At 34.6% G+C, this 18,342-nt stretch overlaps 1 protein-coding gene across 1 annotated transcript; it reads left to right on the forward strand.

The window, feature by feature from the left end:
• Positions 1-15,794: 15,794 nt before the first annotated feature.
• Positions 15,795-17,349, forward strand: CYN (cyanase). Its single transcript, XM_079077956.1, has 4 exons — positions 15,795-16,221; positions 16,470-16,541; positions 16,895-17,003; positions 17,172-17,349. The coding sequence occupies exons 1-4, from the start codon at positions 15,944-15,946 to the stop codon at positions 17,214-17,216; spliced, it is 504 nt and encodes a 167-aa protein (XP_078934082.1). The 5' UTR covers positions 15,795-15,943; the 3' UTR covers positions 17,217-17,349.
• The last annotated feature ends 993 nt before the right edge of the window (positions 17,350-18,342 follow it).

The raw sequence follows: 18,342 nt of genomic DNA on the forward strand, positions 1-18,342 counted from the left end.
AAATAATATTTTACATTGATAAAGTGATCACAAAAGATTGGATACAAACCGACTATGTTTTAAGATTTTACATAACTACCCAGGATATTGTAATTTTATACAAACATAAACTGAAGTACAAAAGTACTATTACAAACTATTCTAAGTCTTCCAACTATATTGGGTGCTTATTGTCTGCATTATATTAAAGCATTGGGAGGGGTAAGCGATAACGCTTAGTGAGTTCAATAATAGATACAATATAACGTCATGCCATATATATACTTCAATATGGCAGAAGCAAAGAGGATCAAGGAACAACAAAGGCATAATGCGAAAAGATTTCCATATCAATCAATGAGACATAACTATTTCCATACTTGATATACAATCAATAAAGCTTTGGCCCAAATGGCACAGAAGACATACAACTTCGGATTAACCTTTTAGTAGATTTCAGGCTTATAGCCCTGTCTAACCTTTTTGCCAATACCATAGAATAGAAATCATTCTCTTACGGAGACATGTTCTACATGGCCAGAGGCTACATACCAGTACCAATATGAATCTAAGTTCTTTCACTGATCACATGGTCAAAGGTATTTCTTTTGCTCTTAAAAATAACGAATAAAAATAACACGGAAAATACTCAGGAATATCATTCTACCGAAGCCAAAGTGATGCCTATGTCATACACTTCATGGTCAACGGTTCATACCAATACCCAAGTGATGCCTATGTCATACACTTCGTGGTCAGAGTTACAGCCTTGCTATAAACTAGCAGAAATAATAACTCGAGATGATAACATGGAAAATCACATAGCACATATAACACATAACATACAATTGTTCCTATATATTAAACTCACCTTGAATTAACCGGGGGTCAAAATAATAATTTGTGCAGCATTTCGGCTCTAAATATGACTTTCGTCGTTGAAAACCGGGAGATTTATTGAAAAACCGCGCCTTGCAAAGGTAGAGCTTCAAACCGAAAAGATAAATTTCTCGGGCTCTCCGGGCACTTCGGGGCGTGTTTCGGGCTTTAAAAATGATATCGGGGCTTCGGGGGATGTCAAAATAGTAAGAATATTGATTTTTGGGTGAAAAATAGCAAAATTCTCAATCTACTCGGGAAGGCTCGCAGCCTCCCTTTTATAGGGTCCGAAGGTCGGCCGAGATCGGACAGATGGCAGCAGCAGAAGCGAGGCGCGTGGCAGCAGCGAGGGGCTCCGGGTGGCTTCGCATGCGAGGGGCCAGCGAGGCTCGGAAGGACACGGAGACAGCAGCACGTCGGACGGGGATTGGCCGAGACTTCGGTCCAATCGGAGGGCTGCGCGTGTCGGATTCGAGTAAAGGCGGCTACTGTTCATGCGAGATTCCCCGGGTCTTATCCACAATTTCTCGGTTTTTGTGCCAAAATCTTCCGAAATTCATAACTTTTGCATACGGTCTCCGTTTTTGACGTTCTTTATATGCATGCGTAGGTAAAATTACGCTCTACAACTTCCGTTTAGACTTTGTCGGAAAATTTTGACTTTATTTTTATATTATTATTTTTAACAGACCGGGACTGGTAAATCCGTTAAAAATTCATAACTTCTTCATCCGACGTCCGTTTTTGTCAGACTTTTTACCGTTGTACTGCTAATGACGAGACCTTCGATTCTCGTTTAGGTTGTGTCGGCTAAAAATCACTCGTTCTAAAATTCGAGTTTTTAGCTGTCTACTGCTAAGCTGAAACTTAGAAAAATCATAACTTCCTCATACGAAGTCAGATTTTGGCGTTCTTTTTATCGAACTTCTCGGTTTAACGAATACTACGACTTTCATTTAGATCACTAAGGCTAAAAAGTAGTTTATAAAAAACTCACTTTTTACGTCATTCGGCATCGTGCCGGTTTTATCGCGGATCTTCGATTGGTCATAACTTCTTCGTTATAACTCGGATTTCGATGAGGTTTTCGCCTACATGTTTCTAACGAGATTATCTATAACTTTCAATAATAAAATTTTACTTATTTCAAATTTTATATTTTCGCTAAATTTCGCTATTTGGCTTTTAATTGGAATCTCATAAGACTTCCAATAATTTATGAGTGATTCTAAACATAGTTTTACTTCATTTCTCGTAAAAACTATCTGTTAGAACTCAACACTCAATTTCACATAATATTTCATAATATTTTTAACTTTTTGAATTACATAACACGATTTCAAAACGTGTATGTTACAAATACCTCCTCCTTTTGAGGATTTCGTCCCCGAAATCACAACGATTTGGACAAATGAGGATATTTCGCTCTTATCCCGTTCTTATTTTCCCTAAGTATAAATTTATTATCCCGTTTCACCTTAGATAATGGAACCGTCTCATCATATATGCTCAAGCATTTACGTAGATATCTTACATGAAATACATCATGAATACCTGCCAAATCTTCAGGCAATTCCAAGCGGTATGCTTGTTAGATAATTTTGAAAAGTCCAATAAATCTAGGACTCAATCTCCTTTTCTTCTCAAATTTCATAATACCTTTCCACGGGGTTACCTTCAGTATCACCCCACTTGGAATTCTATGGATCGTCTCCTCCATTTCTACACAGGTCTTTTGTCGATCCTGGGCTACGTTCATTTATTCTCGTATGATTTGAATGTAATGCCCGTAGATCCGGGCTAGTCAATTTAGAGACAATGAGCATCAAAAAATGAGTTTTGATGGAAGATTATTTAGAAGGATTAATCTTAACCATTTTATAGTATATGTTACAAGGGTTCTGTACATATAAAGAACGCCGAAATCTGAGTTATAACGAAGAAGTTATGGCCCGTCGAAGTTTTTCGGCAAAACCGGCACGACACAACACGACGTAAATAGTGAATTTACGATAGATGACTTTTTAGCCTTAGTAATCTAAAAAAAAGTCGTAGAATATGTTAAAATGAGAGCGTCCATAAAAAGAACGCCAAAATCTGACTTCGTATGAGGAAGTTATGATTTTTCTAAGATTTAGCATAACAGTGCACAGCCCGGAAATTTGAATTTTAGATCGGTCGATTTTCAGCCAAACTAATCTAAACGAGAAATTAAGATATCGTTAATAGGAGTTAAACGATAAAAAGACAGTCGAAAACGGAGCTCGTATGCGAAAGATATGGACGAAGCTTAGTCTATACTTTTCGAGCGCGGCGAATTCGATACAGTTTTGTAAATCCGAGATAGAATGGGAATTAGTCAACGGGGTTTAAATGAAAGTTGTAGTACTCATAAATACCAACGTGTGTATATAAATAATGTCGGAAACGGAGCTCGTATGCGAAAGATATGGACGAAGCTTAGTCGCTAGTCTTTGTGCGCGATAAATACGATACAGTTTTTGTAAATCTGAGATAGAAGGAGAATTAGCCGACGGGGTCTAAATGAAAGTTGTAGTACTCGTAAATACCAACGTGTGGATATAAAGAACGTAGAAAACGGAGCTCGTACACAGAAGATACGGACGAAACTTAGGGGCTACTTTACTATATAATCCCTATAAATAAAGGGTGAACTCTTCATATGTTCTTCACACCATAAGCCTTTCTTTCTCTCTCTAACTTCTCTCTAGCCTCCCTAAACCCCTCCCAAGTCTAGGGAACCTCCCTAGCATGAGAAGGAAGCCACGGGGCGCCCGAAGGCTCCGAGAAGAAAAGCTTTCGGCTCGGAAACGTTGCTCCAGTGAAGCCCGGTTTTTAATAAAAACCCGCTGTAAGTGAGCTACGCCTATACTATATTTAATATAGCTTTTATTTAAATATAGTAATGTTATTAAGACCTTATAATAATTATTTGGTCTATTATTATGGGTTATATAAGTGTCGTTATAATATCTTTTTAACCACTCGCGGTACGGGGAATCTGGTTTGGAGGGCCGCTTGGGTTGCTGGATTCAGAAGTGTTATATGTCAAAATGATCCTGCCCTCCGGTGTTCCATGTCTGGCCCCTGTCTGTACATAGTGGGTGAAGAGTATTGTTTAACGCTTATATAATAGTAATAATAGTTAGACTATTAATTAGTCTCGGTGAATATTAGACTAAACTCTAGTGGTAATGATACTAGGTTTTGTCAAAGGAAAATTGTTTTAAGAGTAACGAAGCGCTGTCCGAGTACCGAGTCACCACCATATCAGGTGAGTGCATAGTTACTTTCATCTTACACATAGATATGAAGTATTTTATATAAATTACGTGTTATGTGTGTATACTGTCTGAATACTTGCTGTCTATGCTGGATGAAACGTTTTATACATGTTTTAAATGATCTAAACTGTATATGTATTTTATATCTATAAAATGTGTTGGGTAAAACATGGGTAGATTAGAGGTGAGATAAATGATGAGCGATGAAAGATGAGATAAATGATGAGCGATGAAAGATGAGATAAATGATGAGCGATGAAAGATGAGATGAATGATGAGCGATGATATATGAGTGATAAAATATGGTGTGAAGCGATGACCTAAGTGATGAGCCAAAGCGATGAGCCAAAACGATGAGCCAAACGATGAGCCAAACGATGGCCCCGTCATCTAGCAGAGTATGGATGACAACCACGGACTATTCTAGACAGTCTAGTGGAACACTAGCAGGCTCGCAACCTGTAGGTGTTGTGAACGATGTGTTCACCTGGTGTACTCTAAAAACCCATTGACAGGTATTACGAGTAGACTCTCGAAAATGATATTGTCAATAAACGAGATAAACCCTGGCGACTATGCAGACTTAGTGTCGATTCCTTAGGATACTCCTTAGGAATGAATGAACGAGGAATAGCTGAATCTTAGGGTAGATCCTTTAGAGTAAAGAAGATAATGGGGATGGGTAATTGGGCTGATTGTTTGATGTTTAACATAATAATCATATTATTGTGGGTTGAAAACCCTATGTACTCACCAGGTTTCCCAACCTGACCATTCAAGCTTATTTGTATCACAGGTGTCGATATGAAGTTACTTTACACTAAGGGATTTAAAAGAGATGTAGATCACTAGTGTAAATGGATATAAGTTTTGTTTATGCTTATGTTTCTGTATTGACGATGACATCCCAAATGTTTTAAAATGGAGAAAAATACATTTCTTCGGAAATGCTTTGATAACGTATTTATCATGTTTTTCTGGGAACAAATTCCGCAACATTATTATTAAAAGAGGTACTCTGATTTTTATAAAGCATAAACAAAACCGGTCTTTTCTGGCCATGAAAATGGGGATGTCACATTGAATCTTATCAGTGGTGTCTTGAATCATTTCAGGACCACCAAGAATTTTCTGTCCTACATTATGCCAACATAATGGTGTTCACAGTTACTATCGAACCCTAAGTCACATGCACGAAGCATATCTTCTACTGTTTGGATTGTTCTCTCCGTCTAACCATCTATCTGGGGAAGATAAGTTGTGCTGAGAGCAACTCGAGATCCCAATTCACGTTTCATACTCGCCCAAAAGTGAGAAGTGAAGCGAGTATCACGATCGGAAATAATCTTTAGTGGCGTACCATGTATCGCGATGATTTCGTCTAAGTAAACTTGTGCGTATTTCTTCATTAGAACCGTTGTACGTATAGCGAGAAAATATGCACTCTTAATCAGTCGGTCGATAATTATCCAAATGTTTATCAATCACAGTTTTCTTCTCCTCTTTCAAGGTATTAACTGTATAAGTCGGATAAGTAGAATATCCCTTCGATATAAATTTACGACTTTTTAAGAAAGAAATTTATTATTTTTACAGTAGACATAAATAGAATCCTCTTCTTCGATAGGGATACATACTATCTCTTTGTAGCACAAGATTTTTGCGTGGTTCTTTAACAACCAATCCATCCCGAGAATAATATCAAAGTTAGGAAAGGAGATAGGAATTAGGTTAGCAAGAAGATTATAACCTTCAATTCCTATGACACTATCTCTATAGACTTTATCAGCAAGTAATGATATATTTCCTATGTTATCTATATGAAATGATTGGACAATTGCGTAACAAGCAATTTGGAGAGAATGTGCGAATTTATAAGGCACGAAAGAATCTGAGGCATCACAATTAAATAAGATGTGACCAGATCTAAAGTTTACGAGAAAATTACTAGTCACAACATTCGAGTCCTAACTTACTTCCTCTGTGGTAATCTAAAATGTATGATATTTAACTTTTGGTTTGCCAAACAAATGTCAAACTCTTCAAACTTCTTAACTACTAGCGGTGCTCAAACCTGCACCCGCTCATCATTCTCTATTGGGCCTTCGATCCTAATCTTTGAGTTAAAACTCAATTCTCATTGCAGACTCCTGCTCCTTCTTGGTTTATAGACTAAACCCAAGATAAGGTCTTTACCTTTGCTATAACAACAACTCGAATGGTCTTATTCTAATGACCTTTGATTTTATAACGCAAAACACATAACGAACCAAACTCTTGTATTAGAATCAGATCAAATAAATCGAGCTGATGGAATAAAGAAAACAAAAAGAGTTTGATCAACACGTGGATGCTTTGGAATAGAAAGAATAGCACCACGCATCTCAAATTCGTGCTTTCGGATATACACATCAATTTTGTCAAATGACAAAATATTTCGATTGATTACTAAATCACAGATTTCATACTGTAATCCTTCCATGAATAACTAAATTCTTCATCGCCTTCATAACAGGTAACATCTCTAGTTAATGGTTGCTCAATTCTTTAATGAAGATCGTTATATTTCTATCGACTACCTCGACCATTTACTTCTTCAGTATTCCTACTGAAGTTTCGTCATTACTCAATACATGGCTTTCTAAACCAATCAACTTTATCTTTGTAGATTTATATTAATCGGACTCCACTCTTTATGACCTTAAGATTTGAACGATAATATCTTCTTAGTCATTACCGAAACGAAGGTAACGACACACATGAATAAAACGGAATCATTTATTAGCTTATCGGTAACCTTGTGACTTTACCTGATCCAAGTGTGAGTCATGTGCTTCCAGTAGTATAGGCCTCTACTACTATTCACACCTACTCATACTCGTCCCAAGTATTGTCTCGCGGTTCCCAAGTCACCATTCAAAAGTTTTCACAAAGCAACTTTTCACACCTGAGTGTGTTCAAACAAGTACATCAACAATTTCTCCTAGACTCAACTAGGGTTTTCGCGTTTCTATCAAACATATCTTGGATTACTTATACTCGCCTTCTAAGATTCTTCTCACGCATATGCTTGATCTAGCATATTTTAATACTTTTTCATAGGTCGATAGAATTTTACTTCCAATTCTTCATATAAATTCTTTCTCGGGTAGTGTCTACTTTGCAAGACACACTATACCAGAATTTACTCTAACAGTGTAGAGACAAACGGTTTTCAACTACTTGCATCATCTTCTAACTCATGTAATTCACCATGCACATTTGTTCATTTCATTATCCTTTCATGACATCGTTATTCCTGTATATAAGTAAGTCTTCTTCTCATGGTTGTATCTTTTAAGTTTACTTCATAGGAGTCTATCCTAAGAAGTCTGCATTATAGTTGCATCTCAGCAAGCTCTACTAGCTTCAACTTGGTTCTCTGTCATTCCTAACTACAACATTTCCTCTCATATAATAATATGAGTGTATATCTTCTTCAACTAAGTACTCTACCTTACTCTAACAAGTAAGCCACTCAGCCTTTTCACGACCGAATAACCTATTTCACTATCCCAATCATGTATGTTAAAGTCGGCTTAACACACAATGGAACTTCCATAAGGATGTGATAGTAGTCAATCATCACTCAATATTATTAAATACTAAGTCTGAACATCTTGTATAGGGTCACTACTCGAACTACATACTACATCACAAGGCCTTGGCCTATTGAGTCTGAAAACTTCATTAGCCTTTCCTTTGATCTTCATTTAATTCTTCTAAATCTTGTACCACATAAATTTCAATACTGTCGAAGTATTTATCACCAGCTTCGGTTCTTCCGACTCTATAAACAATCATTGCTTCGATCTGGACAGCGATGGAACAACTTCATGGATTTGTACCAACACATTTATCTCACCCAAACGTGTTTCAAACGCACATCTTTCTTCCAAAGATGTTATTATACATCAAACATACTTTAAATGTATGATACCACTCTATTGGTATTAATACACTATTTATGATAACACTTCATATTTATTATTTTACGATATCCCGCAATCGTGTATTTATAAACTTATCAATGTCAACTATCATAAGTCTCTCTATCACTTTGAAAAGTTTCATGTAAATTCTATTACGGAAATTCTTAGAATTCTGAACATAAAATTTTCTAAACCAAGGTCGGCCACAGACCTTAAACTTTCTCAAATAATAGGAATATAGGTATGAAACCTAAATCATGCTATATTTACTTATCATTTAGCACATATTAGAATATAAGGCATATCTCCTCTCAATATTCTAGTGCTTGTTTCCATTTAGGTATTTAACCTAAGTATACCAGATACATATCATATCATCTTCACTTAACAATTCATGTTTAAGTCTAGAAATTCTCAAAATTCCTAGTTCACATAAACTAATTCTCTAAAAATTTTGAAGTAACTTAATATCTTAGAATACTAGGATTTATCACTACCCAATACCCCACTTAAGTATTTCCTATGGTTTGTATCCATATACTCCTAATGAATCCGTTCATATATTGAACTTCCAATAGTTTAAGTCTAAATACTAATCTGTGGTATTTAGTTCACTTAAACCACTGCTCTGATACCATGATTGAAAGGACCCCTTTCTTGATTTTCATATTTCTGAAAAACCCAAACTTTCATACTTGAAAATATAGTTACTCCAAAACATGTACATGCATATTTATAAAATATTATTTTACATTGATAAAGTGATTACAAAAGATTGGATACAAACCGACTATGTTTTAAGATTTTACATAACTACCCAGGATATTGTAACTTTATACAAACATAAACTGAAGTACAAAAGTACTATTACAAACTATTCTCATTCTCATTCAATTTGTCAAATGTCATTTTTTTGGTTATTTTGAATTTATTTTTTTTCCACATGTCATTTTATGAATTTTCTATTTTATTAGATTCCACATAATATTTTAATGTAATAATTACAATAAATCTACCTTCTCTAATAAAAGAGTAGTTGATATAGACACGTGTCAATTTTATGGAGCTGCTATGGACACGTGTCAATTTTATGGATCTACTCTGTTTTTTCCCGCTATTGAAATTCCTTCCTAAATTAAAATTATACTCGTCTTGTGTTTTGAATTCAAATTTTAAATTGCAATCCGTGTAATCAGGCATCAAATTAAGATTTTATTTAAAGTTTGTCCTCTTTTCTCTCCCTAGCATTTTTGGAATCTCTCTTTGTCACAGCTACAATCTCATAAAATCAGGGATATTGATCTTGGATTCCCTATTATCAATCGCATACACAACTGCATCATCATCTGCAATTTTCTCTTTAAAACCATAGCTTTGAGACCGAACGCAAACCCTTTTGATTTTTGCTTCGCCTGCTACTACTACGTTATTCCGGTGATCGACTCCTGTATGGGTTTTTAATCAATTTGAAGTTTTAGCAAACAACTGCTCTTAGCCCAGGTAACAAATTTAACTGGTTTCCAGTTTTAGGGTTCCTTAAGATGTTTATTGTTCCCATTTCAATTTGATTTTAAATTACTTGGATCACATAGTCAATTACATGCTTTCGTCTGTCATTTGGCCTCCGTCTGATTTCTAAGAATGGCAAGAATAGGGAGAAGAGTGGAGATGTCGGGTGGATAATAAGTGAGGTGATCCAGAAATGGTTGTCGATGCACCACGTCCTTCTTCTCAAGAGTTGAAGGTAAGTATTAAAATACAATTTCAAAAACTATATTGTTATAATAATAATTTAATTCTATATTACTGAAGTATGAGATACTGGCTGGTTTTGCTAAAGAAATTGTTGGAGTGGCTCAAGCTATGCAACTATAAATTATTCTAACCCATCAAATTTTTTTGTATAAATTTTTTTTGACTGATTTTTTGCGTTATATATTCGCAGTAATATATTATTACCCACCTAAAGCTTCAGAATCATTTATCTTGGCTGCAACAAAGGATGCTCTGACAGTTTTGAAGAACGCTTGAATTTCAAAAATCTATATGTGAAAAAGGTTAACCCTAATATATTTTTTTTCTGTGATGGTTTGTGGCTTATTTAGGCAATCTACTTATAGAGCACTTTTGAAAGGACCCCTTTCTTGACTTTCATATTTCTGAAAGACCCAAACTTTCATACTTGAAAATATAGTTACTCCAAAACATGCTACATGCATATTTATAAAATAATATTTTACATTGATAAAGTGATCACAAAAGATTGGATACAAACCGACTATGTTTTAAGATTTTACATAACTACCCAGGATATTGTAATTTTATACAAACATAAACTGAAGTACAAAAGTACTATTACAAACTATTCTAAGTCTTCCAACTATACTGGGTGCTTATTGCCTGCATTATATTAAAGCATTGGGAGGGGTAAGCGATAACGCTTAGTGAGTTCAATAATAGATACAATATATCGTCATGCCATATATATACTTCAATATGGCAGAAGCAAAGAGGATCAAGGAACAACAAAGGCATAATGCGAAAAGATTTTCATATCAATCAATGAGATATAACTATTTCCATACTTGATATACAATCAATAAAGCTTTGGCCCAAGTGGCACAGAAGACATACAACTTCGGATTAACCTTTTAGTAGATTTCAGGCTTATAGCCCTGTCTAACCTTTTTGCCAATACCATAGAATAGAAATCATTCTCTTACAGAGACATGTTCTACATGGCCAGAGGCTACATACCAGTACCAATATGAATCTAAGTTCTTTCACTGATCACATGGTCAAAGGTATTTCTTTTGCTCTTAAAAATAACGAATAAAAATAACACGGAAAATACTCAGGAATATCATTCTACCGAAGCCAAAGTGATGCCTATGTCATACACTTCATGGTCAACGGTTCATACCAATACCTAAGTGATGCCTATGTCATACACTTCGTGGTCAGAGGTACAACCTTGCTATAAACTAGCAGAAATAATAACTCGAGATGATAACATGGAAAAGCACATAGCACATATAACACATAACATACAATTGTTCCTATATATTAAACTCACCTTGAATTAATCGGGGGTCAAAATAATAATTTGTGCAGCATTTCGGCTCTAAATATGACTTTCGTCGTTGAAAACCGGGAGATTTATTGAAAAACTGCGCCTTGCAAAGGTAGAGCTTCAAACCGAAAAGATAAATTTCTCGGGCTCTCCGGGCACTTCGGGGCGTGTTTCGGTCTTTAAAAATGATACCGGGGCTTCGGGGGATGTCAAAATAGTAAGAATATTGATTTTTGGGTGAAAAATAGCAAAATTCTCATTCTACTCGGGAAGGCTCGCAGCCTCCCTTTTATAGGGTCCGAAGGTCGGCCGAGATCGGACAGATGGCAGCAGCAGAAGCGAGGCGCGTGGCAGCAGCGAGGGGCTCCGGGTGGCTTCGCATGCGAGGGGCCAGCGAGGCTCGGAAGGACACGGAGACAGCAGCACGTCGGACGGGGATTGGCCGAGACTTCGGTCCAATCGGAGGGCTGCGCGTGTCGGATTCGAGTAAAGGCGGCTACTGTTCATGCGAGATTCCCCGGGTCTTATCCACAATTTCTCGGTTTTTGTGCCAAAATCTTCCGAAATTCATAACTTTTGCATACGGTCTCCGTTTTTGACGTTCTTTATATGCATGCGTAGGTAAAATTACGCTCTACAAGTTCCGTTTAGACTTTGTCGGAAAATTTTGACTTTATTTTTATATTATTATTTTTAACAGTCTGGGACTGGTAAATCCGTTAAAAATTCATAACTTCTTCATCCGACGTCCGTTTTTGTCAGACTTTTTACCGTTGTACTGCTAATGACGAGACCTTCGATTCTCGTTTAGGTTGTGTCGGCTAAAAATCACTCGATCTAAAATTCGAGTTTTTAGCTGTCTACTGCTAAGCTGAAACTTAGAAAAATCATAACTTCCTCATACGAAGTCAGATTTTGGCGTTTCTTTTTATCGAACTTCTCGGTTTAACGAATACTACGACTTTCATTTAGATCACTAAGGCTAAAAAGTAGTTTATAAAAAACTCACTTTTTACGTCATTCGGCACCGTGCCGGTTTTATCGCGGATCTTCGATTGGTCATAACTTCTTCGTTATAACTCGGATTTCGATGAGGTTTTCGCCTACATGTTTCTAACGAGATTATCTACAACTTTCAATAATAAAATTTTACTTATTTCAAATTTTATATTTTTGCTAAATTTCGCTATTTGGCTTTTAATTGGAATCTCATAAGACTTCCAATAATTTATGAGTGATTCTAAACATAGTTTTACTTCATTTCTCGTAAAAACTATCTGTTAGAACTCAACACTCAATTTCACATAATATTTCATAATATTTTTAACTTTTTGAATTACATAACATGATTTCAAAACGTGTATGTTACAAATACCTCCTCCTTTTGAGGATTTCGTCCCCGAAATCACAACGATTTGGACAAATGAGGATATTTCGCTCTTATCCCATTCTTATTTTTCCTAAGTATAAATTTATTATCCCGTTTCACCTTGGATAATGGAACCGTTTCATCATATATGCTCAAGCATTTACGTAGATATCTTACATGAAATACATCATGAATACCTGCCAAATCTTCAGGCAATTCCAAGCGGTATGCTTGTTAGATAATTTTGAAAAGTCCAATAAATCTAGGACTCAATCTCCTTTTCTTCTCAAATTTCATAATACTTTTCCACGGGGTTACCTTCGGTATCACCCACTTGGAATTCTATGGATCGTCTCCTCCATTTCTACACAGGACTTTTGTCGATCCTGGGCTACTTTCATTTATTCTCGTATGATTTGAATGTAACGCCCGTAGATCCGGGCTAGTCAATTTAGAGACAATGAGCATCAAAAAATGAGTTTTGATGGAAGATTATTTAGAAGGATTAATCTTAACCATTTTATAGTATATGTTACAAGGGTTCTGTACATATAAAGAACGCCGAAATCTGAGTTATAACGAAGAAGTTATGGCCCGTCGAAGTTTTTCGGCAAAACCGGTACGACACAACGCGACGTAAATAGTGAATTTACGATAGAGGACTTTTTAGCCTTAGTAATCTAAAAAAAAGTCATAGAATATGTTAAAATGAGAGCGTCCATAAAAAGAACGCCCAAATCTGACTTCGTATGAGGAAGTTATGATTTTTAATTGGAATCTCATAAGACTTCCAATAATTTATGAGTGATTCTAAACATAGTTTTACTTCATTTCTCGTAAAAACTATCTATTAGAACTCAACACTCAATTTCACATAATATTTCATAATATTTTTAACTTTTTGAATTACATAACATGATTTCAAAACGTGTATGTTACAACTTTCGAGTGGTAGGTGTAAAGAGGGAATGTTCAACAAAGTATGTGATAATTTTGGGTAATGGACAAAAAGCTTGACATTTTCATATATAGATCAATTTTTGTATTTAGTTTCATTTAGTTTGAAAAGAGATAGTTGTCTATCATCCTTCAAAGATTTAGGTTTCTCAGGTGTGTTTTGTATAACTTTTGGGGTTGTGTTCTTTATTAGGTGGGTTACAGGTCGATATGTCTGATGTGGTAAATGAATCTTGATTACTGGGTTCTTGTGTTCATTTGGAGCTTTGTTTCATGTTTAAAATGATCAATATTGTATGACTTTCTGCTTTTATTTTAGCTCCATTGTTGGTTCGGAGCTATGTTTCAGTTTTAAAATCGATTTTTAGTTTATTTTTTATTTTGTGTCAAGATGTATAGTATTTTGGTTATCAGAACATTTCGTTTTGTATGGCTAATCTACAACCATCTTATTCATGATGTAGGAATGTATGAAATGGAAGAGAGGGTTCATGTATTGTTATTAGGAAAATCATATTCATCAAGTAATAAATTGATTTTGACTTTAATACAATCTTAAAAGAATGTTATTTAGGCTTTTGAATGTTCCATATCAAGTAAAAAATGACCATCAATGATCTTTTCGTATAATGTAAAAAGGGGAATTTTCACAACTGGTGTTCAGGTGACAATGTGTGGCTTCCCAAAAAAAATTGAATCCCTTTGTATGTTCCTGTTTGTAAATGACCATCATTGTGTTCATTCTGAATGTTTTTGAAGACACATAGGAAGGAGAGTCAAAGGAAGGAGAAAGGGTTTAACCAAATTATGTTTGAAATATACATGAGGTATGTTAAGCTACAGTTAATGTTGTATTTCTATGCTTGATAACTTAAGTTTTTTTAGTATTATTAAGATAAAAACAAAAATGCAATAACAAAAAGCCCTAAGATCGATATAGTAGATCCTAACTTTTGTTTGGAGTGACTTTCATTGCTTACCATCCAAAAGTTTGTTCAAATGTCACAAACAAATTGCATAACTAATTTCTGTAAGATACATAAAAATTAAGGCAATAAGGTGTTTAGTAGATTTGTGATTTTGATGGTCTTTAAAAACAATATAAATTTTGTAGACACTACTAATACCACAAACATTTCTTTTTTTAAAATGACATAATTTGAAATACATGACTTTTTGTATAACATTGGATTGGAATGGATTCTAATTCCAATTCCTTTAAAATCCCAAGGAATGATGCAATACAAATACCCTTAACGGTCTTGCATTTGTTCAATGTCATAAATTAATTAGTTTAAGAATGTTAATTTATTCTCAAACTATCACCTCAATTTTATTATCTATCTTATGTCAAAACTTTGAATCATAAATTTGACAAAAACAACAACTTGCATTATGGTTTTAAATCTAACTCAAAATTAAATCGTATTTTTTTTAAAATCCAATTCAGCAATGTATTTTTGTATTTATCCTGAACAATAATTACTAATTTTTATAGTTTATATGTTATTTTAATTTGTGAACCGTGGTTTCCACGGGTTATAACCTAGTATAATAATAAATAGATATCAATTTCATTAATGGACTTGCCTTTTAATTTCAAATTTTCATATTAAAGTTCATTAATTTCTTTTGTTTATTTAAATTATTTGTTTAAATTTAAAAAATAAAAAACATTTTCATTATAATAATTTATTATTATTTTTATTTTCTTATAAATTTAAAATTCTCAAATATTTTATATATATATATATATATATATATATATATATATATATATATATATATATATATATATATATATATATATATATAACCTGTAGATGGTAGGATCCTGGATAATGGATGGATCATAGGATCTAAGAGGGGGTTCCATCATCAGCTGGATTTGAGAATCCACAAAGCCGGGGAGTGATGCCCGGAGTTTAGGGACAGTATCGGGCTTCAATTGAGCTTGACGTCTCAGGAGCTGAGCAACATAGACATTAGTCAATCCAGTCTCCTCCGCTATTTGACTGAAAGTCTTGCCGGAACGTCATATATATATATATATATATATATATATATATATATATATATATATATATATATATATATATATATATATTTTAATTAACTCATCTAATAAATACTAGTTATTAATATTGATTAGAAAATTTTGTTCTTCAAATAAAACAAAAGGTTGTTGCAATACGATGTCGTTTAGTAGATTCCACTGGAAGAAGATATGCATTTGAGTTTCGCCACCATTATTGCACAACTTCAGCAAGCCGCCAACGCTTGTTATCGTCTGCCCTACAAACCACAAGGCTACAATCAGTAAGATAACTCAACCTATAATCGACGAAAGTTTTGCATATAAAAAAGGAACAGGCAACAAATTCGGTGCAAATTACTCGAATCGGCAAAAATGGAAAAGGAAACACCGACGAAAGCTAGCATCGTGAGTTCATTAATGGCGGTGAAGCGACGTTCCGGCAAGACTTTCAGTCAAATAGCGGAGGAGACTGGATTGACTAATGTCTATGTTGCTCAGCTCCTGAGACATCAAGCTCAATTGAAGCCCGATACTGTCCCTAAACTCCGGGCATCACTCCCCGGCTTTGTGGATTCTCAAATCCAGCTGATGATGGAACCCCCTCTTAGATCCTATGATCCATCCATTATCCAGGATCCTACCATCTACAGGTTATATAATTCAACCCCAATTCGTTTTCTTTTTCGAAATCCAGTTATCAAAGTCCTTTACTGTTCTTCTGTTAATATTCGATTTTAGCACGAGATCGATGATACTTTGTGATGATTGGGGAAACAATTCTCAAATTGAATATACCAATTTTATAATTGATTGAAAACATCGACTGAAATTGGGACTCGATTGATGGGAGTTAACTTAAATTGGTACTAAATGTTTTACCTAATCGTAAAATTTTCAGGTTAAACGAAGCTGTTATGCACTTTGGTGAAAGCATTAAGGAAATCATCAATGAAGATTTTGGTGATGGCATGTAAGTACTCTTCCCATACCCAAAATTTCATTTTGCAATCAACTTGTTAACTGTTCAAAAACATGTAATTTAGATGTTCTTGGAGGAAAATGGTAATATTGTTGCATCTTATTAACAAGTACAATTAAAAAACTGTCACTAATTTTCTCTTTTTAAGTCCCCAATTCTTTTAATTGTGTTTTTAGTTACATCATTGAGACCTACAAATACAATTGCCTAATTAATCAAGTTATTTGTCCTATGTGGCGTCCAAGTTGGCAATCTGTATTCACATTATGTCCATGGACTTAAAAATAAAAATAAAAAGTCCATGTGGACGCTGACTTGGGTTTCCGTTTTTATCTTGTTGTCAGAATGTCAGCTATAGACTTCTTTTGCTCGGTTGACAAAGTGAAGGGCGTGGATGGGAAGGAGCGTGTAGTGCTGACGTTTGATGGGAAGTATTTGCCACACACTGAGCATGTAAGTCACATTTTGTCGGTCAGTCTAGTGGGCCCACTGTGTACCTGGTTTATGATGTCCCTAACACAGTGTGGGCCAACTCATGGGTTGCTGAGATTAAAATTTTTGTATTCTTAATATAGATTGATAATTGTTGTGATATGTGAATTATGTGTTAAATATATGCAGAAGGTGGAGAATATGGTATCAAGACCGAAGGTGCCTAAAGAATAGTTTTCAAGACTTAAGTGGTTATTTGATTATGGTATTCACCAAATTGTGTTGTGTATGCTTTAAGATGTTTTCTTGTAATTGTAGCTTTGATGGTTAACTACCTATGAAATAAAAACCTAGATCTTGGTATGAATTGATCTCGTCATTGTAGTGGTAAAATGGTAATTTTTGAAATTTTATGTTCAAATACAGGTATTAATCAAACTGCATGAACTGCCCACACTGCACTGCATAACACGATTTGGAAATTTCATGGTGATGTTTGCGGTTTGTAATATTGTTAATGTGTGGTTTGTGGTTTTTAACTAAAAGGTCCATGATTCAAATTGCAAACATACCACAAAAGTTGTTCTTTGACCATTTTGATTAGATGAATAATGGTCAAAACATAAAGATATGGATGTTGTTAAACAAATTCATAAAGTTAGAGTGTTTTTATCATGTTTGACTTCACGTAGCTACTATTAAGCCAATTCAAAATGGTAGGAAAAGTAGACAAAATTATATGTAGGCTAAAACTTATCGATGTAAATAAGATAGGGTCTTAAAATTTATAAAGTTTATTGTTTCTTAATCGATAAGTAAACATAAATAATTATAATCTACAAACATTAGACTAACTTCAAGTATTTATGTTCCTTAAAAGGCAAAAAACATCCATACCAGATAAAATGATTTAAAATTTTTAAGGTTTTTATTTTAAATGACACCACAAGGCAATGCAAACACCCTTATGTTAGGTGTTGTTTGTTTTTTTGAAGTAAAAATCCATGAAGTCTGCGGACCACTGATGAAGTGATGAATCGAGAATATATCAGAGTAATGATCAAATGAACACAAGGTGTAAATATAATCTGGTTTTCAGTTCAATTACTTCCGATGAACAGAGTACAAAATGATAGTAAAAAGAGTAAACTATTACAATCACTCTCAGACTCTTACTATCTACTCAATGCTCAGCCCTATTTATAGGGAACAAGAAGTACAAAAAAATACTAAGGCTTAGACGTTAAGCTTCGTACAAAAGACACCTTAGTAAATACATAACAAAACATACGAAGTGAACAATTAAACAAACTTCGACTGATTACAATATATTTCGACCCTACAATCTCCCCCTTTGTAA

This window comes from Lactuca virosa, chromosome 1 (assembly GCF_052849685.1).
Source record: "Lactuca virosa cultivar CGN04683 chromosome 1, Lactuca_virosa_CGN04683_v6, whole genome shotgun sequence".
Classification (NCBI taxonomy): Eukaryota; Viridiplantae; Streptophyta; class Magnoliopsida; order Asterales; family Asteraceae; genus Lactuca; species Lactuca virosa.

What these genes read in the sequence shown, in the direction of transcription:
- CYN (XM_079077956.1), top strand. Translation starts at nt 15,944, where the DNA reads ATGGAAAAGGAAACACCGACGAAAGCTAGCATCGTGAGTTCATTAATG. An exon ending in CAGGATCCTACCATCTACAG is followed by an intron (nt 16,222 to 16,469) that starts GTTATATAATTC and finishes TAAAATTTTCAG; the next exon opens with GTTAAACGAAGCTGTTATGC. An exon ending in ATTTGCCACACACTGAGCAT is followed by an intron (nt 17,004 to 17,171) that starts GTAAGTCACATT and finishes AAATATATGCAG; the next exon opens with AAGGTGGAGAATATGGTATC.